We start from the raw sequence: 21503 nt of genomic DNA on the forward strand, positions 1-21503 counted from the left end.
CACCCGCTTAAGATTAAAAAGCTCTCTCCAGGTTTTCTAACAGCTTGTCCTTTATTACAAATGGAACTCTGCTATATATTGTCAGTTGATGCCCCTCTCTCCAAAGCATCAGCTTTGTGATATGAGCCCCCTCTTGGGACCACTGAACCCCCCCGCTTTCCTTCCAGGGCAGAGAAGATGGAGTCCCTCCAATAGACAGTGGGCAGAGAGATTTACAATTGATCATCACCGTCCTCTTACAGGTATTTATGCTTAAATCGGCACCCTTGGGGAGGTGAAAAGAGTCTTCAGGATGGGATGGAGTGAGGCTGCCCCTCATCCAGGTGCTCAGAAGGTGGAGAAGAGGGGCACGTTCTGGGATTTAGTGTGAGTGGGGCATGTTCTCCCCGAACTTGTTCTGGTGAGCGACGTTCTTCACATCTAGGAGAGCCTGAGGGCGCAAGAGAGGGTAGGTGAGAGCGGGTGAGGACCCCTCTACCTCAGCCAGGGGGCTGCCCCACCCCAGCCCTCGACAACCCTTCTCCTGCACTCTCCGATCTCCCCTTACCCCAGCACAGAAGGTGTGTGTGAGAGGGTTATGCGCGTGTGCACGCATTCTCGGGGCTGCCCAGGACCCACCTGGTGGTGGACATAGGCCTCACAGTTGTAACACCAGGTAGACAGGTCGACGTAGCTGAGGACCAGCGGGTGTCCTGAGACTTCGTGGTGTTGGAGCATATGGGCACTGACGTAACGGCCACAGTGGACCTGAGGTTGGGGAGGGAGCATCCGGTAGGGATCAGCAGCCACGTGCAGTCGGCTCCTGGGCCGACCTCCGCCCCACCGCCGTCCACCCCCCTCCGCTGCTGCGTACCTGATAGCAAGACAGACACACCCAGTTCTCCTGGAGTGTTCCACAGTCCTGACAAGGTTGGGTCACGTCCAGGCCCGATTCAGGTATGGGACGTACTGCCACCAAATGGGGACACCAGGGCAGCGGTGTCACGGCATAAAACATGACCTGGAGTGGGTGAAATGGAGTCAGCTAGGGACTCCATCTCCGTATTACGTGTTCTTACACCGCACGCTCCTACGTGGAGGCACACATGGGCAACAAAAGGCCGCCGGTCTTCTCCCTGACCCGAGCTCACCTGGTCAGTGTTGCCACGGTCCCCAAAGCTCTGAATCAGCACGGAATCATCTCTGTCCTGACCTCTAGCTGCCTCTCCTAGCAGCCTCTCCTCTTCTGGGATCTGAGATTCTGGGGCCTCCTGGATGCACAGAGGTAAGAGATGCCTCTGAGAGGCCAGGTTCTTGCCCCTTCTTCCTCCCCCCGCCCCCCCGCCCCCCCGCCCCCGACCTGGGTGTGGTAGGGCTTACCTGAGCCTCGCTGTTTAGGCCCAAGGTCCTGAGATTCTCAGGCAGCTTACTGGGGGATATCTGGCGGGTGGCTCCTTGCGCAGGTGAGGCTGGAGGAGTCTGGTTGTCAGTACATAAGGCTGGAGGGGTTTGGATCACCTCAGCTCCCCCCACAGCTTCCTCTGAGGGGGTCTGGCCTGGCGTGGCTCCAACCGCGGCAGACTCCACGATGGTCTGGTCCAGCACGGCCCCTCCCGTGGCTGCCTCTGAGGGGGTCTGGTCCGCCGTGGCTTCCCGGGTGGGAGACTCCGAGGTTTGGTCCTGATTGAGCTCCACCACGGCAGTCTCTGACTTAGCTTGGTCTGGAGTGGCCACTTCTACGGATGATGCTGAGGTAGCCTTCCCTGTGTCCGCATCCAGAATGTTCCCGTCTGGTGCGGTCATCCCCACAGCTGACCCACGGTTGGCTGGCTGGGTCACCTTCTTGGGGATCGACTTAGAACTGGAGGGTCCCTCCTTGTCTTCGACCTCTGGAACCACAGGAGGGAGATCCTTGAGTGTGGGTGCTATCTCCTATCCTGCACCTGATCCCTGCCCTCTCCTGAGCCCCCCACACCCCCCCGTTCCCCACGCCTGCTCACTCATAACCCGCAAGCTGCGCCAGTATCTGCGATGGACTTGGATGGTCTCGGTGATGGAGGCCAGGGCCCCTGACAGCAGGGGCTGCGACAGGGTTAGCAGCGGTGGTGGGTCCCCAAGGAGGGAACGGGTGCAGGCAGCCATGGACTCCGAGATGGATGTCAGGTTGTAGCCACCCTTTGTTAAGAAAAAAGGGGAGGAAAAGGTATGATGGGGGGGGGGGTCCTCATGGAATTTGGGAGGCAAGAGTTTCTGCCTCCCAATCCCCCTTCGGGGCCCTGAAAGTCTGGAGGGTGAGGAGAAGTGAGGGGAAGTGCCATCTGTCAGATGGGCAGTACTCACCGTGTGAGGTGGTTGTTGCGGGGGATAAACTATGACGTCAAGTGCAAGAGAATAATTACCACAACGACAGTAACACTGAGGGTAACGTCAGTAATGGCGGGTATGCATGAAGTGCTTGCGATGTGTCAGACCCTATTTTGAGCATGTCATGTGTGTCGACTCTCTTGATCCTTAACAACCACATGTGCTCAATTTGCACGGGAACCCCCTTTTCTCACATTCTTTAGGCACCCCAGTCTCTGCTCTTTCTTCAGATAAAGACACTGAGGCTCGGAGTGGTTAGATAATGTGTCTGAGGTCCTAACAACTGGTGGGAGGCAGCACTGGGGTTGGGAGCCGGGCTTCCAGATAGAAGAGTTCATGTCCTCGACCACTCCCCTGCCCTGCCACAAGCAGGCCCGGGCCTACCGTGGGACCTGAGAGCAGCCAATTAATCTCTGCCAGCAACTGGCCTTATCCCCTAAGCAGTGAAAAGCAGCACGTAAGGTGGCTGAGAGGGTTCAACCTGGTGCGATGACTCACGACGATAAGAAACTACTTTGACAGTGCTTACCGCATGCCAGGCACTTTTCCACGAGTAGCCAGCCCCATCTTATAGATGAGGAAACTGAGGCATGGGGGGGGCAGGGGCACTGAGTGACTTACAAAAGGTCAGTGGGTTTACTTTGGAGAGCTTGCTAGAGGCAGCTCAAGTAGTGGTAAGAAGCTTAGACGCTGGAGCCAGGTTGCTTGGCTCTGCCATTACTGAGCGTGGGACCTCGGGCTAGTCACTACAGCTTGCCATGCCTCAGTTTCCCTGCTCCTGAGAGAAGGAAATGACAAGGCCAGCAGACTCGACCTCAGCAGGCTGCTTTGTCAAGTAAGTGAATTAATAATATACACAGAGTGCCGAGAAGAGCAAATGGCACGTACTGAGCACTCAGTTAAGACTGTTAAGCTGGTGTTACGCTGAATGCCCAGTATGTGCCGACAGTCCCAGGCGGGGACACTCAAAGCCGATTTTAGGAAATTGCCCCAAGTGTCTCAGCCAGCCAGCCGGAAGGGCAGGACTTCCAGCCTTCCAAACCGCCCTCCTCCCACCGTAGGAAGAGGGACCGAGAGGGTTACCTCTAGGATTAGGATGATACGGCCATTGGCAAGGCCCATCAGCAGGTGGGTGAGGTGTGCATAGCCCTCAGGTGACACCTGGCAGCCCCCCAGCGGGTCCCCCCGTGCAGCATCAAAGCCAGCCGAGACCAGCACCAGTTCTGGGTTAAACTGAAGCAGGGAGAGAAGAGACACATGGGCGTGAGTGCGGAGGCCTGGGTAGCCAGCAGGTGAGGGCGCCCCCGACACACACAGATGCAAGTCAGAGAGCTGGAGACCAGGAGACTGGGGGACACAAGACCAGGGCCCTGAAAATAGCAAAGGGGAGGACGTGGAGACACAGGACAGCCTTGGGGTTGGAGAGACACAGAGACATGGAGACAGATCAACAGAGACGTGGACGCACCAAACAGAGACTTAGAGATGTGACACACAGAGACATGGAGACACTTCTGGAAACGGACAGATGGGGACATGAGGCAGAGACGTGCAATGTAGAGACTCAGATGTCAGGAGACGGTGACATGGGACATATGTGCACAACAACACAGCGCTTTATATAAACGGCGCCAAAGGGAGGTGCGCGCACACTTCCATCGCAGAAGGTGACAACCCAAGTGCTACACACAGAAAATGGTCGCATACCCATATGTGGTCAGACAGCGACATATGGACTGAACCGACATCGTGCTAATCACACACATACACACACGCGGTGCCCCCCAAGAAGGCAGTCACCTAACAGCCCCTCACGCAGAGTCAGGCAAGGACAGGCCCCTGCCAGTCAGAGAGACACACAGCCGCGGCAGACAGGCAGAGAGAGGCCTGTCCCACACACCCTCCCACACAAAGAAAGCCACACACCAGCTGTCGCCGAGAGCGCAGTGTGCAGCGACATGGGGCGTCACAGCCACCAGAGAGAGAAACGGTAGTGGCCAAGACCCATTTGTGCAGCCTCACACACGCACTCACACCCCCCCCCCCGCCTTGCACGCGCTGCTCCATAGAGCCGGCAGGCGCGCGGGGCCACCTCACACGTACCCACCGAAGACCACCCGCAAGTACCCAGGAGTCCCTTACGGTCACGCGCAGAGAGGCGGTCACGTAGAGCCACTCTGCGGAGGCAGGAATAGGCCAAGGCCTTCGCAGAATCGGCCCCCAACACAGCCCTCACTACGGCCGCCCATCGGGACAGGTGCGGGCCCGCGGTCCCCCACACGGTCTACTGCCCCGTACAGCCCGTACTGTACCTCGTAGGCAATAGGGAGCACCAGACGATGCCAGGCAGCCAGGTAGTCGGCGTCGCCCACGCGGGGCCCGTTCCAGGCCACGTTGACAGTGAAGCCGGTGCCTGTGGCCCGGCCTATCTGGCTGCTGGCGCCCTCATCCCCCATGGGAAAGAAGGTGCCGTGATCGTATCGGTGCAGGGAAATGTACAGCACGCTGCCGGGGTGGGAAGGGGGACAATGGCTGGTTAGTGGGCCGCCCCTGCCCGCTCGGCCACCCCTGAGGCATGGCCGCCCCCCCTGCCCTGGCCCCTCACCTGGGGTCTTGCTCAAATATGTGCTGAGTTCCATTACCATGATGGACGTCCCAGTCCACTATGAGGATCCTGGGGAGGGAACGGCTCCTCAGTGACCTGGGACACTGGCCCACTCGGGGAGAGGGCAGGGGCTGGAGCCCTGGGGTCTGTCTGCAGGGGCATTTTATTGCTGGTGGCAAAACTCTGGGTCCCTGGGGAAAGCAGTGTGGGGCAGGCTGGCGGGTCCCATCAGAGGAAGGGTGAAAGCCAGAGCCTGGGTCCTGAGGTCTTCACTGTGGGCCCAAGCAAGTGCTCAGGGCCAGAGCCTCCTGCCCCCAGGATGGGTAAATGTGGGCAGCCGGATACTGGGTCTTCTTTAGTAAGCACTGGGGATCTGGGCCCTGAATTCTGCCACAACAGCCCTCAGGGGCCAGAAATGAGGGGGCAGGGGGATCCTGGATGTTGTTTTATAACTACCTGGGTGCCACAGTCTGGGGGTCCTATCTGGGGAAGTACTGCAAGGCTAGATCCTTGGTCCTTTTCTGGGGAAGTGCTGGGCGATTGTGCTCTTGGGTGCTTCTGGCTAAGTCCTGGGGGCGCTGCACCAAGGGGCCTGTTGAGTAAGCCCTGGGCGGCGGCGGGGGGGGGGGGGGTGCGGGGGTGCAGGGGGAGCGCGGCGCAGGGAGCCCTCACCGCAGCGCATGCCCACTGATGGCTTGGGCATGGCGAGCAGCCACAGCCACAGAGTTGAAAAAGCAAAAACCACAAGCGGCATCCCGCTCTGCATGGTGTCCTGGGGGACGCACCACAGCAGTGCCATTCAAAACCTGGGGGGGAGGGGCAGGAAGCAAAATCAGACCACCTGCCCTCACTGCTTTCTCTCCCTTTTCTTCTCCCCTTCCGTCCCAGCCACTACCCCCAGCTGCTAGGGGCCTCCAGCCTGCAGCCCCCATCCCCCCGCTGCACTGGCCAGCAAGCAAGGCCTCCGGGGAGCAGAGGGGGGGGATCCCCCTCCGCAGGCCCCGCCCCGCCCTCCCAGGGCCACCTCTCTCGGTCCCCCACCCCCACCTCTCCGGAGCGGCGCCCCACCCCGCGGAGGAGGTACCTCGCCGGCCAGCACAGCCTCCACCAGGCGGCAGGCGGCGCCAGTGGCCAGCTGTGCACAGGCGAAGGTGCTGGGGCAGATGTAGATGGAGTCGAAGTTGGAGCCCTCGCGGTGCAGCTCCCGGGTTTTCATCTTCGCTGTGGCCCGCAGACGACCCACGTACTCAGCACTGGAGGCACAGACAGGGCACAGGGGACGGTCAGGTGGCTCCGGGCCCTCCCGTGTCCCACAGGGACAGGAGAGCCCTTACTCCAGCCACACCCCCCCCCCCCGGGGTGGCATGTGTGCCCCGAGGCCTCATCCCACCCCAGGCACGGGGTGGGGGTGGGGGTGGGGGTGGGGTCCCTGACCTGTGGCAGGTGAGCAGTTCGGCATCCGTGGCGGGACGTGCGGGCAACGTGAGGCAGCGCCCGGCAAGGCCCAGTTCTTCCAAACGGCGCATGATCCGAAAGACTCGCTGAGGCATCTCTGGGTGGTGGCTGGGGAGGGGTGGGGGGAGGTGGGCAGGAACCAGAGGCAGGGCTTAGTGCTTGAGGAAGGGGGAGGGATCTCCCTGTCCACTTAGGCGGTGGCCCTCTGACTGCATACTTGTCCCACAAGTTGTAGTGACCCATCATCCGCTGGTCATAGACCAGCCCTGTGCGAGCCTGTAGCACCGGCCACGTCGGGATTGGGAGCGCCGGGGGCTGCCACGGTCCCTCTTCTTCCTTCTCCACATTCTCCTCCTCCAGGAAGTCCTCCTCCAGGGTCTCAGCTGTTAAGGGGAGGCCACATTCACCCTACTCCCCCACCCTGGATCCCTGGAATACTCTGGAACTCCGTTTACCAAAACGTGAAAGGGGCGGGAGGCCTGAAACCAGGGTCTAGTGCGAGAGAGGGCCTGACCCTCCCCCACCAAGGGGGCCCAGGGAAGCCCCAGGAGGGTCTGGGAAGAGAGTGTCTCCCAAGGGCTCATTCCATGTTTGACTCCCCACCTAGCCCCCTCCCTGCCTCCTACCTGATCTTACAAGGACCTCCCAGAAGGGCTCCAAGGCTTCCAGAGCGCAGGAGAGTGACGCCTGGGCACTAGAGGGCAGGGGAGGGGAAATGTGACCAAATGTGCCAGCGGGTGGGCAGCGGGGGTCCCGCTCTCCTCCTCCTCCACCGGGGCTCACCTTGGGCAGGGGGCACCAGGAGACTCCAGTATGGGGCAAGGGTCTCCCAGAAGGGTGTGGAGGGACGCGCTGACGCCCTCAGCCAGGGAGTGGAGGTTGTAGCCACCCTGGGAAAGGAGTGTGTGTGGGGGGGTCAGGACAGAACCAGGCGTTACCAGGGAAGAACAGTAATAATAATACTAGGGGTGCTGACTACATATCAAGCAACGAGGAATTTGAAGGGTGACTTCCGTTTCGTTCACTGAACAGTGCTACGAGGCGATGGCCGCGATTGCAGCGCCCGTTTCACGCAATGAAAGCAGGGGCACGGGGAAGTTCCGTGACCTGGATGAGGTTGTCCAGCTGGTGAGTAGAAATGCTGGGACAGAAACTCCTGCCTGACCTGAAAGCTTTGTTCTAACGTCCTCCTCGATCCACGGGCCGAGACACGAAGTGAGTCACTCACCTCCAGAGACAGGATCAGCTTGCCTCCTGCCAGACCCATGAGCAGGTGGGTGAGCTGAGCGAACCCTGCCGGAGTGGCGGCCATCTCACCCTGGGGTGGGGGGGGTGGACGTGGAGGATCAGCCTGGCTCCGTGCAAACCCCCTTCTGCCCACATACCACCCCAGGGAGCCTGCCTTACCTTGGGGTCCCCTTGGAGGGCATCAAATCCAGCGGCCACCAGGACCAGCTGGGGCTGGAACTGAGAGGGAAAGGGACTACATGAGGCCACTTGCCCTCACGGCCCATCCCTCAACATCGCTCCTGTCCCAACACACCCCAGACCCCCAGGACCTCAAGGGCGACTGGCAGAAGGAGGTGCAGGAAAGCGGCAATGTAGTCGGCGTCTCGCATCCCCACCTGCGGACAGAGAGGCACGATGGGGACCGTTCTGCCCTCTGCCCCGAACTGGCCGAAGGGCAGGGGTGGGCCTAACTTCGGGGGCAAAGGGCAGGCAGACACTGACCTGGTTCCAAGGCACATTCATGGTATATCCCTGGCCTCGGCCAAAACCTATGGTGGACCAGTTAGAGGCCTTCAGGTGGGGCCAGAACCGACCCTGCTCGTAGCGGTGGATGGAGAAATAGAGGACACTGGAGGCAGAGGGAGAGAAAAAAGAGGTAGGGGGCAGTTGAGAGTGAATGCCCCCAGACGCCCCAACCCACAGCTTCCAGTTTACTCAACCACTCATTCATTCTCTCGTTAACTTCCCCATTAAGTCTGTACCTCCTGCATCCATTCATTCTTCTATGTAGTCGACAACTTATCAGCCCTCCCATTCACGAATTCTCCCATTGCTCCATTACTTCCCTCACTCGTTCACCCGCTCTATCACTGGGATGCCTCCTTTGGCGCACGCTCCTGCCCTCCTCTGTGTTAGCTCTGAGACCCTGACAGCTACAGGGTCTGTCCATCCCAGTCCCCGAGGGCTCCTGACCCTGCGGGGGACTCAAAATAATACCGGCCTGCCTTCCCTGCCTCCGCGACCAAGGTGGTGGTGGCAGGACGAATCCTGTGATGTTGGAGGTCCACAGTGGGGCACACAGCCCTTAGCTGGCAGGATCCGGCTAAAGTGGCAAAGAGCAGCAGGCCAGGCTGGGGAACCTGGTGCTTCCCCTGAAGGACGTGGGGAGACTCAAGCGTGAGGGGTAAGGGGGCATGGAACTTGGTTGTGTGTGTGCAGCTGAGCTGAAGTGGGGACCAGTTCCTTCTCTCCGATACTGTACAGGGTACCTCTACTACTTCCTGTATTTTGTAGATGAGAAACTGAGCACTCAGAGCAGTGAGGACGGATATATGGAACAGACACAGAAAAGACACAAAGGTCCATGTTCTGATAGAAAGCCCAGCAGGGGGACCCCCGGGTGGCTCAGTCGGTTAAGTGTCTGCCTTCAGCTCAGGTCATGATCCCAGGGTCCTGGGATCGAGTCCCACATCGGGCTCCTTGCTCAGGAGGGGGGCCTGTTTCTCCCTCAGCCTTGCCACTCTCCCTGCTTGTGAACACACTCTCTCTCTGACAAATAAATAAACAAATAAATCTTTAAAAAAAAAAAGGCCCAGTAGGAGGCTGTGGGAGGGCTTTAATTCTGATGGGGGCAAGCAAAATGAATAATCTCATATCCATCCATCCATCCACCCATCCATCTGTTCATCCACTCCCTGTCCTGTTCCAGAAGAATTTAAGGTAGCAGTTTTATCTTTTTTTTTTTTTAAGGGAAATGCAAGAAATAGTGGTAAGCAATAAATCTAGACCAACTTAGTGACATTTTAATAAATGCTGAAAACGTGGTTACGAAATTTGATGCAACTGATATAGAAAGATTCTTAAAATCGCAGAAAAGCATCTTGGAACTGGGGGGATGAAACCCACGTGAAAGCTGTGGTCTTGAGTAGGTGAGAGATGATGGGTTTACTTTTGATCTGATAAATATCGTTCTAAACTTTTTTTTTTTTTTAGTAAGTTAACCAGTAGAGAAAGAGAAATGCACAGTAGAACATAAAGATGATCATCAGGGGAAGAAAGGAATAAAGAAAATATCTGAAGAAAGCCTACCCCATGACAGCCACCGAAGCCAGTGGAAGAATGAACACCCAAGGAAACTGAGTTTATAAAGCAAACAGTGGGAGGCATTTTTGTTTGAAAGATTTATTTATTTTTATTTTAGAGAGAGAAGGGCAGAGGGAGAGGGAGAGAGAGAGAATCTCAAGTAGGCTCCACGCCCAGCACGGAGCCTGAGGAGCCTGACACGGGGCTCAATCTCACGTTCCTGAGATCATGACCTGAGCTGAAATCAAGAGTCTGATGCTTAACTGAATGAGCCACCCAGGCGCCCCAGCAGGAAGTTTTAAAATAAGTTTCACTGATTTCCAATGAAATAATGGTGGACTGACAGCACAGGTTCACCTCCTTGCTCTTCCAGAGTCCCAGTCAAAAGATAGTAAGAGAAAGTTTAAACAAGTATCATCCCAGAAAGACGGAGAATGGAAGAAAGGATGTCAGACAATTAGAGACTTCAACAAATCTCTGGGAAATAGTCTTTGAGGCTCCAGGGGCCCCACGGGTCCCTCTCTCAATCTGAGAGGATCAGGGAGGGCCCCCAAGATGACCTGGGGTTTCCCTTCTGAGAAATCAAGGGCAGATCCAGGTCAATGCACACAAAATCAATTCTGAATGGCCAATTCACTGAAGGACCCATTCCCTAGATTTCCTTGTTTCTTTTAACCACTTAGCTTTGGTTTACCTGTTTTTTGTCATCTTTGTAGTAGTATTTTAAGGCCTGATCTATTTGTCTCCACCCAGGACCCTGCTGAGGGAGTTAAGAGCCCGAGGGATGGAGAGCTAGGAGACTGAAGGGCATGGATAAATGTTTTTTCCCCCCAATTATACATTCTTATTCATGAGAAAGAATGCATTGAATATATTCACAATTCTTCATATTCGTGCATAATTGTCAATACCATATCCACCAAAGAACACAGCGATAGCCTCCAATGCATTTATTAAAAGAAAAAGAATGATTCATGACATCAGGGAATTCTTGTTAATTTGCTTAGCGATAATACTACGGTTATGTTTCTTTCTTTTTTTTCTTTTTTTTTTTTAAATCTTTATAGGCATGAAACTGTTTACCATTTTTAAAATTTTATTTATTTATTTATTTATTTTTTTAAAGATTTTATTTATTTATTTGAGAGAGAGAATGAGAGATAGAAAGCACGAGAAGGAAGAGGGTCAGAGGGAGAAGCAGACTCCCCGCTGAGCAGGGAGCCCGATGCAGGACTCGATCCCGGGACTCCAGAATCATGACCTGAGCCGAAGGCAGTCGCCTAACCAACTGAGCCACCCAGGCGCCCTTCTTTCTTTTTTTTTAATTTAAAATATATCGTCTATGTTTTAGAGAGACGTTCAAGAATATTTACAGAAAAAAGCGATACGGTAATCTGGGATTAACTTCAAAATATTACAGAAGGATGGCAGTGAGAGCAGGTCCAGATGAAACTAGATTGGCCACCACTTGAGTTGATAAATGTTGAAGCATTCAAGAAGCCAGAAATGAACAAAATAACACAGGAGGAAGAGATTAATAAAGATAAAAACAGAAAAAATAATGAAGGATAAAAAAAATAAACACTAGGGGTACCTGGATGGCGCAGTCGTTTGAGCATCTGACTCCTGATTTCGGCTCAGGTCATGATCTTGGCTCAGGTCATGATCTCAGGGTCATGGGATCGAGCCCCATGTTGGGCTCCGGGCTCAGCATGGAGTCTGCTTGAGTTTCTCTCCCCACTTCCCCGCTCACTCTCTCTCTCTCTCTCAAAATAAATAAATCTTTTTTTTTTTAAAGATTGTATTTATTTGACAGAGAGAGACACGGTGAGAGAGGGAACACAGGCAGGGGGAGTGGGAGAGGGAGAAGCAGACTTCCTGCTGAGCAGGGAGCCCGATGCGGGGCTCGATCCCAGGACCCTGGGATCGTGACCTGAGCCGAAGGCAGACGCTTAACGACTGAGCCACCCAGGTGCCCCTCTCAAAATAAATAAATAAATCTTAAAAAAAAAAACAAAACCAAAACACTAGAACAGTGGAGATGGCCAAAAAAGCCAAAAGCTAGATTTGAAAAAGTAAGTAAAACTGACCAATGTTTGCGGAGGTGGAGGGTAAAAAAAAAAAAAAAGAGATGCCATCTCAAGAAGGGACCCCCTTTTAGCTGGTGTTTGGCAGAACCCCATCTAATGCATGTCATCTCAACATGACAGGGTGAGACCTGTCAGAGACCTAATGCATGTCCTGCCCCCATCCCAGGGAAACACCTCTCAGGAAACACTCCCCTGCGCCACGGCAGAGTTGGCCCAAGACAGCCACGTGCAACAGCGCTGTACCCTTCTGTCTGAATGCCAAACAAGAGCTGCTAGACATTTGAGGCAAACCGAGGAAAACTTAAAGCACTTCTAATGACTCCTCTCTAAAAACAAGCTGAGGAATGAGGGGGCATAGAAACAGAGGAAGAAAGTGCTCTTGGAGATGAAAAGAATGGCTAAATACATAATCCAACAGAAGGGCTTCAAGGTATAGCTGAGGAAATCTCCCAGGACACAGAGCAAAAGGGAGAAGAAAACACAAGAGAATACAACCCAAGAGACCAGGCAGAATACAGCAGAATACAGTGGAAGAAAGCATCAAAGGCCATTAAGAAGAAAGCATCCAAGGACTTAAGAAAGGTCTGAGTCTTCAGAGGTAAAACATCTACCTACCGCTAAGCAGAATGAAGGGGCCAGGGTGAAAGTTCAGAACACCAGGCATAGAAAGAAGAAACTAAAACCTTTGGAGAGGGAAACGGATTACTCAGAAAGGAATACAAAGCAGACATCTGTCAGCAACGTTGAATGCTGGAAAAGAACAAAGCCATGTCTGCAGAACAGCCAACCTAGATTAAATAATGGGCCGTGGCAACTCAGGATCTCCGGGGGACAAGGGGATTCTATGCAGTTGGTTTGGCAGAAGGCTGGATCAAACAACTACTTAGTAGTGTCCCTACTGACAAGGACTTGCTCAATCACTTTCTGCAGGAAGGGGAAGCTGGTACCACCTTTCTGGAGGGACGTCTGGTATGTGCCACTAATGAATCATTGAACATTCTGTCAAAAACTACCGAGGTATTGTATGTTGGCCAATTAAATTTTATTTATTTATTTATTTTTAAAGATTTTATTTATTTATTCATGAGAGACAGAGGAGGAGAGAGAGAGAGGGAGAGAGAGAGAGAGAGAGAGAAGCAGAGGGAGAAGCAGGCTCCCAAGGAGCAGGGAGCCCGATGCGGGACTCGATCCCAGGACCCTGGGATCATGACCTGAGCCGAAGGCAGACGCTTAACCATCTGAGCCACCCAGGCGCCCGGCTAATTAAATTTTAAATTAAAAAAAAATAGGGGCGCCTGGGTGGCTCAGCTGTTTGGTGTCTGCCTTCGGCTCAGGTCAAGATCCCAGAGTCCTGGGATCGAGCCCCGCATCGGGCTTCCTGTCCCACTCCCCCTGCTGTGTTCCCTCTCTCGCTGTGTCTCTATCAAATAAGTAAATATTTTTAAAAAATAAATAAATAAAATCTTTTAAAAAAATAAAAAATAAAGCACGCTGACCCTCTGACCCAGCAATCCGCTACTAGAAACCCATCCTATACATATACTTGGAGAAATGCAAAGTTATGTATTTTAAAACTACAGATTATAGAATATATAAAATTATATATTTTCACCGTAGAACTGTCTGTTCTAGCAAAAACTGGGAAGCACCATCAGTGTCCCAGGGCTAAATGAGCAGAGGTACAGCCATACAGTGGGACACTGAACAGCCCTTACAAAGACCGGGGTGTCTTTTTTAGAGGCACTAACATGAAAAGGTGTCTACGACATGCTGTTAAATGCAAAAAGCAAGCTGCCAAAGAACGTAGAGAGGACTGTCCCATTACGCAGTGTGTTAGTGATAACACTAAATATTCATACACCTAAAGGAAGAACTCTGTCAGAATATAACCTAAACTATCAATAAGCTATTCGGAGGTGACAGGAATTACAGGAGACTCACTGCTTTAGACATTTCCGTATTGTCCAATTTTTTTTTAAACAAACACTTGGCAGTTGTACTAATCAGAAACATAAAGTAGTAATTTGAAGTTCACTCCAGCTCCAAGGTCCACTGGTGAACAAGAACTCCAAGTACCCGTGGGCTCAAATCTCGTCTCTCCCACTTCTCTGTGTGACCTTGTGTAAGCCTCGGTTCCCCCATCTCTAAAATGGGGAACCCAAGAGACCCTGCCTTGGAGTGAAATTAAGCGACAATGCAGACGAGCAGGGAACAGCACAGAACCAGGTTCCGAGGCGGGCCCAATGAATATGAATGCCTTCCCTTCCTTTCCGGGGCCCCTTCTGGCTGGGCCCGTAAGGGCAGGGGGTGGCGGCTGGGAGTCTAGCATCGAAGGCAGCCCTTGGAGCATACCTGGGGTCCTGGTCAAAGGTAAACTGTGTTCCTTGACCATGGTGCACATCCCAGTCCACGATAAGGACCCTGTGAGGAGGACAGAGGGGGGTACTATAGAAGAGCATCAAGGTGCATCTGGAGGCGGGGGAGGACCCAGGCCAGGACACCCTACCCTGCGCCACCCGCATCACACCCCCCTGCAGCTTGCTGCTGACCTCTGAATGGCATGCTTCTTTTGAGCGTAGCGGGCAGCCACGGCCACGTGGTTGAACATGCAATATCCATCCATAAGACTGTGCTGGGCATGGTGTCCAGGAGGCCTGGGCAGGACAGGGGAGGTCACAGATTGGGGAGGGGGTCCTCCTCTACAGAGGCAGACTCCCCCCTGCTCTCCAATTCGAGACCACCAACGCCCCCAGTGCCGATGTCTGCCAATCGGCCAGGAACTGAGTGACGGGGGCCCCGGGACCTCCACCCCCAGTCTACTGCTCTCTACCCAAGGGAAATTTGATAATGTTCATTAAAGTTATCAATGCATAGGGCTCACTTTGGCAGCACATATACTAAGATTGGAAACAGATTAGCATGGCCCCTGCAGAAGGGCGACATGCAAGTGAAGCCGTTTCATGTTTTTGTCACTATGTCGTCCACACGAAACCAGCAGAATGCCATACGTTAACTATACCGGAATTGAAATTGAAAAAGCAAATAAATAAAGTAAAAATTATCAACGGATACACCCTCACACTCATCCTGTTCCTGGAGACTTAGCCCACAGCCCATATAACAAAAGGGGTGAAATTACAATGTTTCTAAATGGGTAACGGTATTTGCTGTGACAGGTTTTGGAAACGGCCAATGACAGGGGGCAACCAAAACACCCAGTGCAAGGGGGCTGGCCAACTTCCTATGCATTCGCATAGCGGCGTTCCACGCGGGTCTAAAGCATATGTTGTTCGAGAAGAGCTTGCCAAGATGTAGAAGTGAAAAATGCACGTGTTCAGTGCTAACACCCTTTGTGGCTAAGAGAAAGGGGAGGGAGGAGAAAGGCTGTATCTTCCGAAGTTCACCAGTTCCAGGATGCTAACAATGCTAAGAGGTACGGTGAGTTCACGTGCCAGCGACAAAGCAGAGAATGCTGCTAAATGAATTCTAAGACGCCACTGTTTGTAAGATGAATCTGGATCTCAAGATGATCAAATACGGATCTTAGCATCGATGAAATACAGATCTTAGCATCGACGAAATATGGCATTTACTCCATGAATAGGCACAGAAGGTTTCAGGGAACACACGTACAACGACTACCTCCAGGAGAGGAAGCAGGTCTCTGGGGGATGGGGTGGGAGACTTTTTTGGTACCCCCTTTTGTACTTTTTGACTCTTGAACCCTGTGAATATACCACCCATAGCAATACATTTTACATTTGAGGGGAGGAATCTTTTTAAATACAAAAAAAGCAAATGCTGGTGGGTCCTACCTGATGATGGCCATGCCATTCCGGATCTCGTTCCCCAGGACCGCATCCACCAGCCTGAGGACAGAGCCCGAGGCCAGGCAGGCACAGGTATATGAGTTCTGAAGAGACAGTGGGGAGCCAGAGAGGGAGTAAGGGAGAGAGCAGCCTGCCCACTCCGCTACTCCTCCCCAGGATGTGGTGGGCGTGGGGATGGGAAACCCCGGGATTGCCACCACCCTCTGCTCTCACAGTTGTTATCCATACCGGATGCAGGTAAACTGAGTCATAGGTGTCTGCTAGGATGTGGAGCTCTCCTTCATTCATGTACTGGGTCGTCTCCATCAGATCAATGTATTCTAGGCTGGGGACACAGACAGGAGATTCAAGGGCCTGCCTCCCTCCTGGGCCTGAGTCAGGGCCCTGTCCCTTCCCCATCCGAACCCTGGTCAAGTCAGGCCCCCTCAATTGTCAATCTGGGGGGACAGCTGGGACATAGGACAGATTCCCTGCTTCTTCCCTAGCCAGCCGCATTTCCAGGAATGTCCTGGGGGGGGGACCTCTGATCACTCTGTCCACACACCCACTGTCTGTTTACACACTAGACTGTCATAACAATAGCCTCTTGTGGGCTGATGACATAGCGGGCACCGTTCTAAGCACCCACCGCATCTCAAACCCTCCTGAGGAACTTCTGTTTGCTAGCTCCCATGTGATAGGCAAGGACCCTCAGGTTCAGAGAGGCTCAGCAACTTGCCCAAGGCCACAGGGCCCATGATATCCTTTCCCAAAGAGTCTGGCCTGCCCTGGTTGGCCCGGGGCAGCCTCCTCCCCACCTCTACAAGGCTTGGAAGCCTTCACCTGTGAACCAACATCAGCTCCTCCTTTTCAGCAAACCGAGCCTGGGGAGACACAAGGAATAAAGGGCTCAGGCACTGGTTGCACCCAAGCTCCACCAGCTCCTGCCCGCCACCCACCCAGCGTGTCAGCTGAGGGACTCACCTGGAAGGACACACAGCGGTCCAGAAGGCCCTCCTGGATCAGCTGTTCCTTGATGGCATGGAGCCGCTCAGGGCCTTCAGGGAAGCTGGGTTGATAAGACATCCAGACACACACACACACACACACACACACACACACACACACACACACACACACACACACACGGATACGGGTGAGTGGCCCCTCTGCTCTACACATCTTGCCCATCCCCCCTTCCACAGCTGGTCACGTCAGAGACGTTGGAGCCAACCCTGGCGCCTGCTTGGCTCTGTTCTTGCAATACATCGAGAGCCTGCCCCTCTCCTTGTCACCCCCCTGCTGCCACCAGAACCTCCTGCCTGCGCTCCTGCCCTCAGCTCCTCACTGGCCTCCCTGCTTCTGCCCTTGCTCCCCCAACGGCCCCTTCCTCCGCACAGCATTGGCTAAAACCCAAATCAGATCACGTCTCTCCTCTACTTAGAACCACCTTATGGCTCCCATGTTGCACAGAGGCAAAGCCCAAGTCCTCCACCTGTTCTGGAAGGCCAGGAACCACTGGCCCCACTGCCTCTCGAACGCCGCCTCCCAGTGCTCTCCCCTCACTCACCCTGCTTCTCCCGCACTGGCTTCTCCTTGTTCCTCCATCCAACCGAGGACTTTTCAGCTAGCTCCCCTCCCTGCCTAGAACACTCTTCTCCCAGGTGTCTCCGTGGCTCACTCCCTCACCTTCCTTCCGATCCCTGCTCAAAGATCGGCGAGGCCTTCCCTGACCATTTTCCGCCACTCTCCCTCCCGCGTTGGTGTCTCTCCATAGCACCTCTCTTGCTAAAGCACTCTATCATTTCACTTTCGGGATCACTGGCTGCCTTCCCCCTCCAAATTGCAATCTCCGCAAAGGCAGGGGTTCTGTTTGTTTTGTCTGTTGCAGTGGCCTTAGCTCCTCAGGAGATGGTAGACATGTACGCAATAATGAAGTCTTTTGCCATCACGAGCCTTCTGTTGGGATTGGGGACACACGTAAGTGCGATCACGAACAAATGGTGACACGGACTAGGAATGTCTCAGAGAGCAGGTGTGGGGGAAGGGGAGTGGCCAGAGCCTTCTCTGAGAAAGTCTCCTTGAGATGTGAACATCAACTGCGAGGGGAGAAGGTGGAAATGAGTCTCTGGAAAAGGGGAGCGGCCAGGGAAAGGCCCGAGCTGGCCGAGCGCCTGGCCTGGTGGAAGAACAGCAGAGGGACCCGCGTGGGTGAAATGACGCGAAGCGAGTGATTGGCCCATGAAGTCACCAAGGTGCCGGGCCACCAGATCACGTGGTACCTTAGAGGCCAGAATGAAGAATGTGTACTTTACCTTGAGGGCAATGGTGTGCCCTTGAAGGATTTTTAAGAAAGAGAACACAACCGTAACTAATGTAATGCTGTAGGTCAACTATATTTCAGTTGAAAGCTACCTTAAGAAAAAGAAGAGAACGTCATCTTGTACCTATTTTTTTTTTTTTTTGGCTGCGTGTGGAGGACAGACAGCGGGGTGAGGGTGGAGGCAGGGGGGCCAGGGAGGAGGCCTCCGCAAGGCCAGGTGAGGGATGGTGGTGGCGGCAGCAGTGAACACATTTCCAACATGGAGCCAAAAGAATTTGCTGATAGATTACAACATGTGTGAGCAAATGGGAGGTAATAATTCTTCCAGGTCTGCGTGAATGTCCTTCTTCAAGGAAGCCTTCTGCGAACCCCGGATGCTAGTCTAGGGTCCTCTATCAAACACTCTTGAATCCCCTAGTCTGAAGTCATCCTTCATTAACCACTTCCCACTGCTGTTGGCTGTTTAAAGATTTGCTCTTCTACTCGACTATCGGCTCCTTGAGAAGGGACCCTGTCTGTCCAGTCTGACACGTCTGTACCACCAACTCCCAGAACACAGTGCATACTCAGTATGTGTTGGCCAAATGAAAAGAATCTTTTCAAGCCTAAGCCTCACCTCTCGAAATCATCTGCTTCCAGTCTCTAGCCTAGCAGAAGAATAGCTTCATTCTTGCTAACCGCCTCTAAGTGTTTATTTGTGCGGTCAGGGGGACAGCCTGGAGGACGCAGCCTCACCTGTCATCCCAGAGGCAGTGGAATTCATTTAGCTGCTCATCGAACACCAAGCCAGTGCCAGACAGTGTCTTGGCCTCAAGGTTCAGATCCTGCAGGGGGAAAAAAAAGGGGGGAGACACCGATCCGGTTAGGGCCTGAGCAGAAGGCACGCACCACACTGTCAAGGAGGGAGAACCACAGGGTTCTGATTGTCACAGGAGGCTAAACCCATTGAGGCCAGGCCACTCTCACCAGCCCTTGCAGGCCCACGATTAGGTCTTGCTCTGCTGCTTGGCTGAGCTTCTTCATTCTGCCTTTCTTCTTTACCTCTGCTAGACTAGGGCTGGAGTGGAGTAAGGCACCCTTCTTAACACCTCGCTTCTGCCAAACAGAGAGAAGGGTCAGATTCCAGCGCACGGCCCACTGCTCCTCCCCACCCCCCACCCCCATCTGGGCAGGTCTGGGGCCTCACCGAGGTGACGCTGGAGTCATGGGGGGGCGAATGGGGGTTATGCCTACTCCTTCGCTGCCTGGTTGTGGTGGAGTCCTGGCCGGTGGAGGTCATGGTCGGGGAGACTTCACCCCTGACGCCGTTCTGGGGGGTGGGGTGGAGGTGACTACGAAAGGGGTGAAGTGCCCTGAGAACCCCACACCGCACACCCTTCCCAGGCCCCGCCCCCTACACAGTCTCCATCCCTTCTGCTAGCCTACTCCCCACCGCCTTCCAAACTCCGCCCCTTCCAAGGCCCTCTCCTTCCACTGGGGTGTCCACCTGGTCCCGCCCATCGCACTAGGCTCCACCCCTTTAACACTATTCTTTCCCCTCGAAAAGTCTTGCCCTTTCACGGAGCAATAAACCCCCGGGCTCGCTGCGTCCTAGGGCCGGCCCTCTCTAGCTGATCACCGCCCTTTCCGCTTCCCCAAGTCCCATTCCCAGATTCTTTCAGTCCTCCAAGCCTCGCGAAGACCCCACCCCTTCACAAATCTGCCCCCTCCAGCTAATCTCCCAGGATAATCACCCACCCTTTCACTCAGCCAGACCCAGACCCAGCTCCGGCCCCGACTCCACCCTTAACGATCCACTTAACTCCACCCCTTATCGGGCCGGCCCAGCACCTTCCACTTGGCCAGATCCCGCCCCTAACGTTTCAACGGGCCCCGCTCCTCGGGGGACTGCCCCTTTCCTTCCACCAGATCCCACCTCCTGCTCAAACCCTACCCTCAAGCTCCACCAAACCCCTTCAGTCAGTTTCGGGCTGCCTCCCGCCAGTCCCCTCCCCCTTCCCACCCTCGTAGTCAACGCCGACCAATCCCCTCAGCGCCACTCACTGGGCACAGCCTTTTCTCAAACTCCGCCCAGGGCTCACGCCGCCAAATTCCCGGCGACCTGCGGGTCGGCGGGTGCTTGAGGCCTTCTTTTCCATTGGGCCGGTCTCTCTACTGCCCGCCCCTATCCCGCCCACACCGCGTGTCGTGGCACAGGGCCACGCCCCGTGCGCAGGCCCCACCTCCCGCGAGCTCACCAACGCCAAGTCAGCGCGTCAGCGCGTCAGCACGTCAGCGCGCCAGTGCGACGCTGGCCGTGCTGCGCCTGCGTGAAGTGCGCGGCGGCGGTTCGAGGCGGTGCTCAGGCTCAAGCTCGCCCCTCCCCCAACCACCGTCGCTGTTGTCCTGGCTGCCGTGGCCGCTGTCCCTCCGTCCTTGTCCAGTCACCTTGGGAGTCCTCCGGACCCGCGCCAGTCGTGTCGCACGAGGACTCAAGAGAGCAAGCGAGGGAATTAGGAAGGGGCGTCTCCTCTCCTCCCGGCGGCTTCCCGCGCGGCGCGCTGTGATGACGTAGCGCGGGCGGGCTGGCGACAGGGACCCGGAGTGAGGTTGACACAGGAGGTTGGCTGGTGGCGGCCAAAATGGGAGTGGTGATGATGTTAAATACTGTGAGGATTTTCTGAGTTAAAATGCACTAAGGTGGCCCACAGGAAGCACTCAGTAAATGTAAGCGACTGATATTCTGCCGGGAAAATGGATGGTAGGATGGAAGGAGTCTTACCGGGGGCAAGTAATTGTGATGATAGCAAGTAATATGTGACGGGCATGCTAAGCCACAATTCTGTGAGGTAGTTCCTATTATTAAGGCTGCTTCTCAGATAAGGAAACTGAGGTTACGCGCCTTAGCCACGTGACCTGCGGCAAGTTACTGAACATCTCTGTGCTTTGGTTTCCTCATCTGGCCGATTGTGATAATAGTCCCCAGGGCTGGAGTGGACTCAAGGAGGGGAGTTTTTCTTGGACGGCAGTTCTCCCTCCAGCCCCCTCCCCTGGGTAACCTCTGCCCCCAAACTGTAATAGAAAGCGTGTGCCTTGGAAGTAGGGGGAGTTGCACCCGTGTGCCCCTCCAACTCCCTCACTCGCCTTGTCTCGATGTCTAAATATCAGCCCCACAGGAGGCCGGTTTGCCCTCCTAATCTCCCTCGCTCATTCTTCACCATTTCCTACCGGGCTGTAGGCTGGGGCTGAAGAGATAAGCGGTCTGGGGTTCAGCATCGCTGACTAACAAACAGATTGACAGCCCCACTGCCCAGTAGCCTGGCCCTATGACCCTTCTGAAAACCTCAGTTCCACCCTTCTCTTTCCTTCCACTCTTCCTACCAGGACTTTTTTTTTTTTTTCGGTCCCAGTGGAAGAGGATCAAGTCTTAAGACCTTTAAACTTCCATGTGCACCAAAGAAAATGTGATACAGACTGAGGAACATTCTGGGGTTGTGATGCCTGCAGAGTAATAGAGAAGGGAGCCTTTAAGACCCATGGCCCATTTTTCTGTATAATCAGAAGACAGATTCCTGAAGAGCAGAGGT

General features: G+C 54.4%; 1 protein-coding gene and 1 pseudogene across 10 annotated transcripts; one reads left to right on the top strand and one right to left on the bottom strand.

Moving 5' to 3' along the window:
- Positions 1 to 32: 32 nt before the first annotated feature.
- HDAC6 (histone deacetylase 6) lies at positions 33 to 20480 on the bottom strand. Of its 10 annotated transcripts, none has more exons than XM_027609222.1 (29): positions 20365 to 20480; positions 19124 to 19268; positions 18904 to 19032; positions 18673 to 18761; positions 16599 to 16683; positions 16458 to 16498; positions 15864 to 15960; positions 15621 to 15718; positions 14355 to 14459; positions 14158 to 14226; positions 8135 to 8261; positions 7963 to 8028; positions 7811 to 7870; positions 7632 to 7721; positions 7187 to 7293; positions 7030 to 7097; positions 6621 to 6786; positions 6383 to 6511; positions 6033 to 6201; positions 5621 to 5754; positions 4949 to 5017; positions 4656 to 4848; positions 3427 to 3576; positions 1980 to 2154; positions 1360 to 1868; positions 1131 to 1250; positions 854 to 1000; positions 619 to 747; positions 33 to 430 (listed from the first exon to the last, which is right to left on the bottom strand). In XM_027609222.1, exons 2-29 carry the CDS (start codon positions 19214 to 19216, stop codon positions 362 to 364), a joined length of 3483 nt encoding a protein of 1160 aa, XP_027465023.1. In that variant the 5' UTR covers positions 19217 to 19268; positions 20365 to 20480; the 3' UTR covers positions 33 to 361. The 10 variants fall into 10 exon arrangements, with proteins under 10 accessions (XP_027465023.1, XP_027465031.1, XP_027465030.1 ...); XM_027609230.1 differs by having other exon boundaries at positions 19124 to 19246; positions 20365 to 20465; XM_027609229.1 differs by lacking the exon at positions 20365 to 20480 and adding an exon at positions 20175 to 20342 and having other exon boundaries at positions 19124 to 19246.
- On the top strand, positions 14679 to 14773 carry LOC113931657 (annotated as a pseudogene).
- Positions 20481 to 21503: the final 1023 nt, after the last annotated feature.

Source organism: Zalophus californianus, chromosome X (genome assembly GCF_009762305.2).
Source record: "Zalophus californianus isolate mZalCal1 chromosome X, mZalCal1.pri.v2, whole genome shotgun sequence".
Taxonomy (NCBI): domain Eukaryota; kingdom Metazoa; phylum Chordata; class Mammalia; order Carnivora; family Otariidae; genus Zalophus; species Zalophus californianus.

What these genes read in the sequence shown, in the direction of transcription:
- HDAC6 (XM_027609220.1), bottom strand. Translation starts at nt 20,075, where the DNA reads ATGGAAAAGAAGGCCTCAAGCACCCGCCGACCCGCAGGTCGCCGGGAA. An exon ending in CCTGGTGCCCCCTGCCCAAG is followed by an intron (nt 7,098 to 7,186) that starts GTGAGCCCCGGT and finishes CCTGCCCTCTAG; the next exon opens with TGCCCAGGCGTCACTCTCCT. An exon ending in AGGCTGTGCTGGCCGGCGAG is followed by an intron (nt 5,755 to 6,032) that starts GTACCTCCTCCG and finishes CCTCCCCCCCAG; the next exon opens with GTTTTGAATGGCACTGCTGT.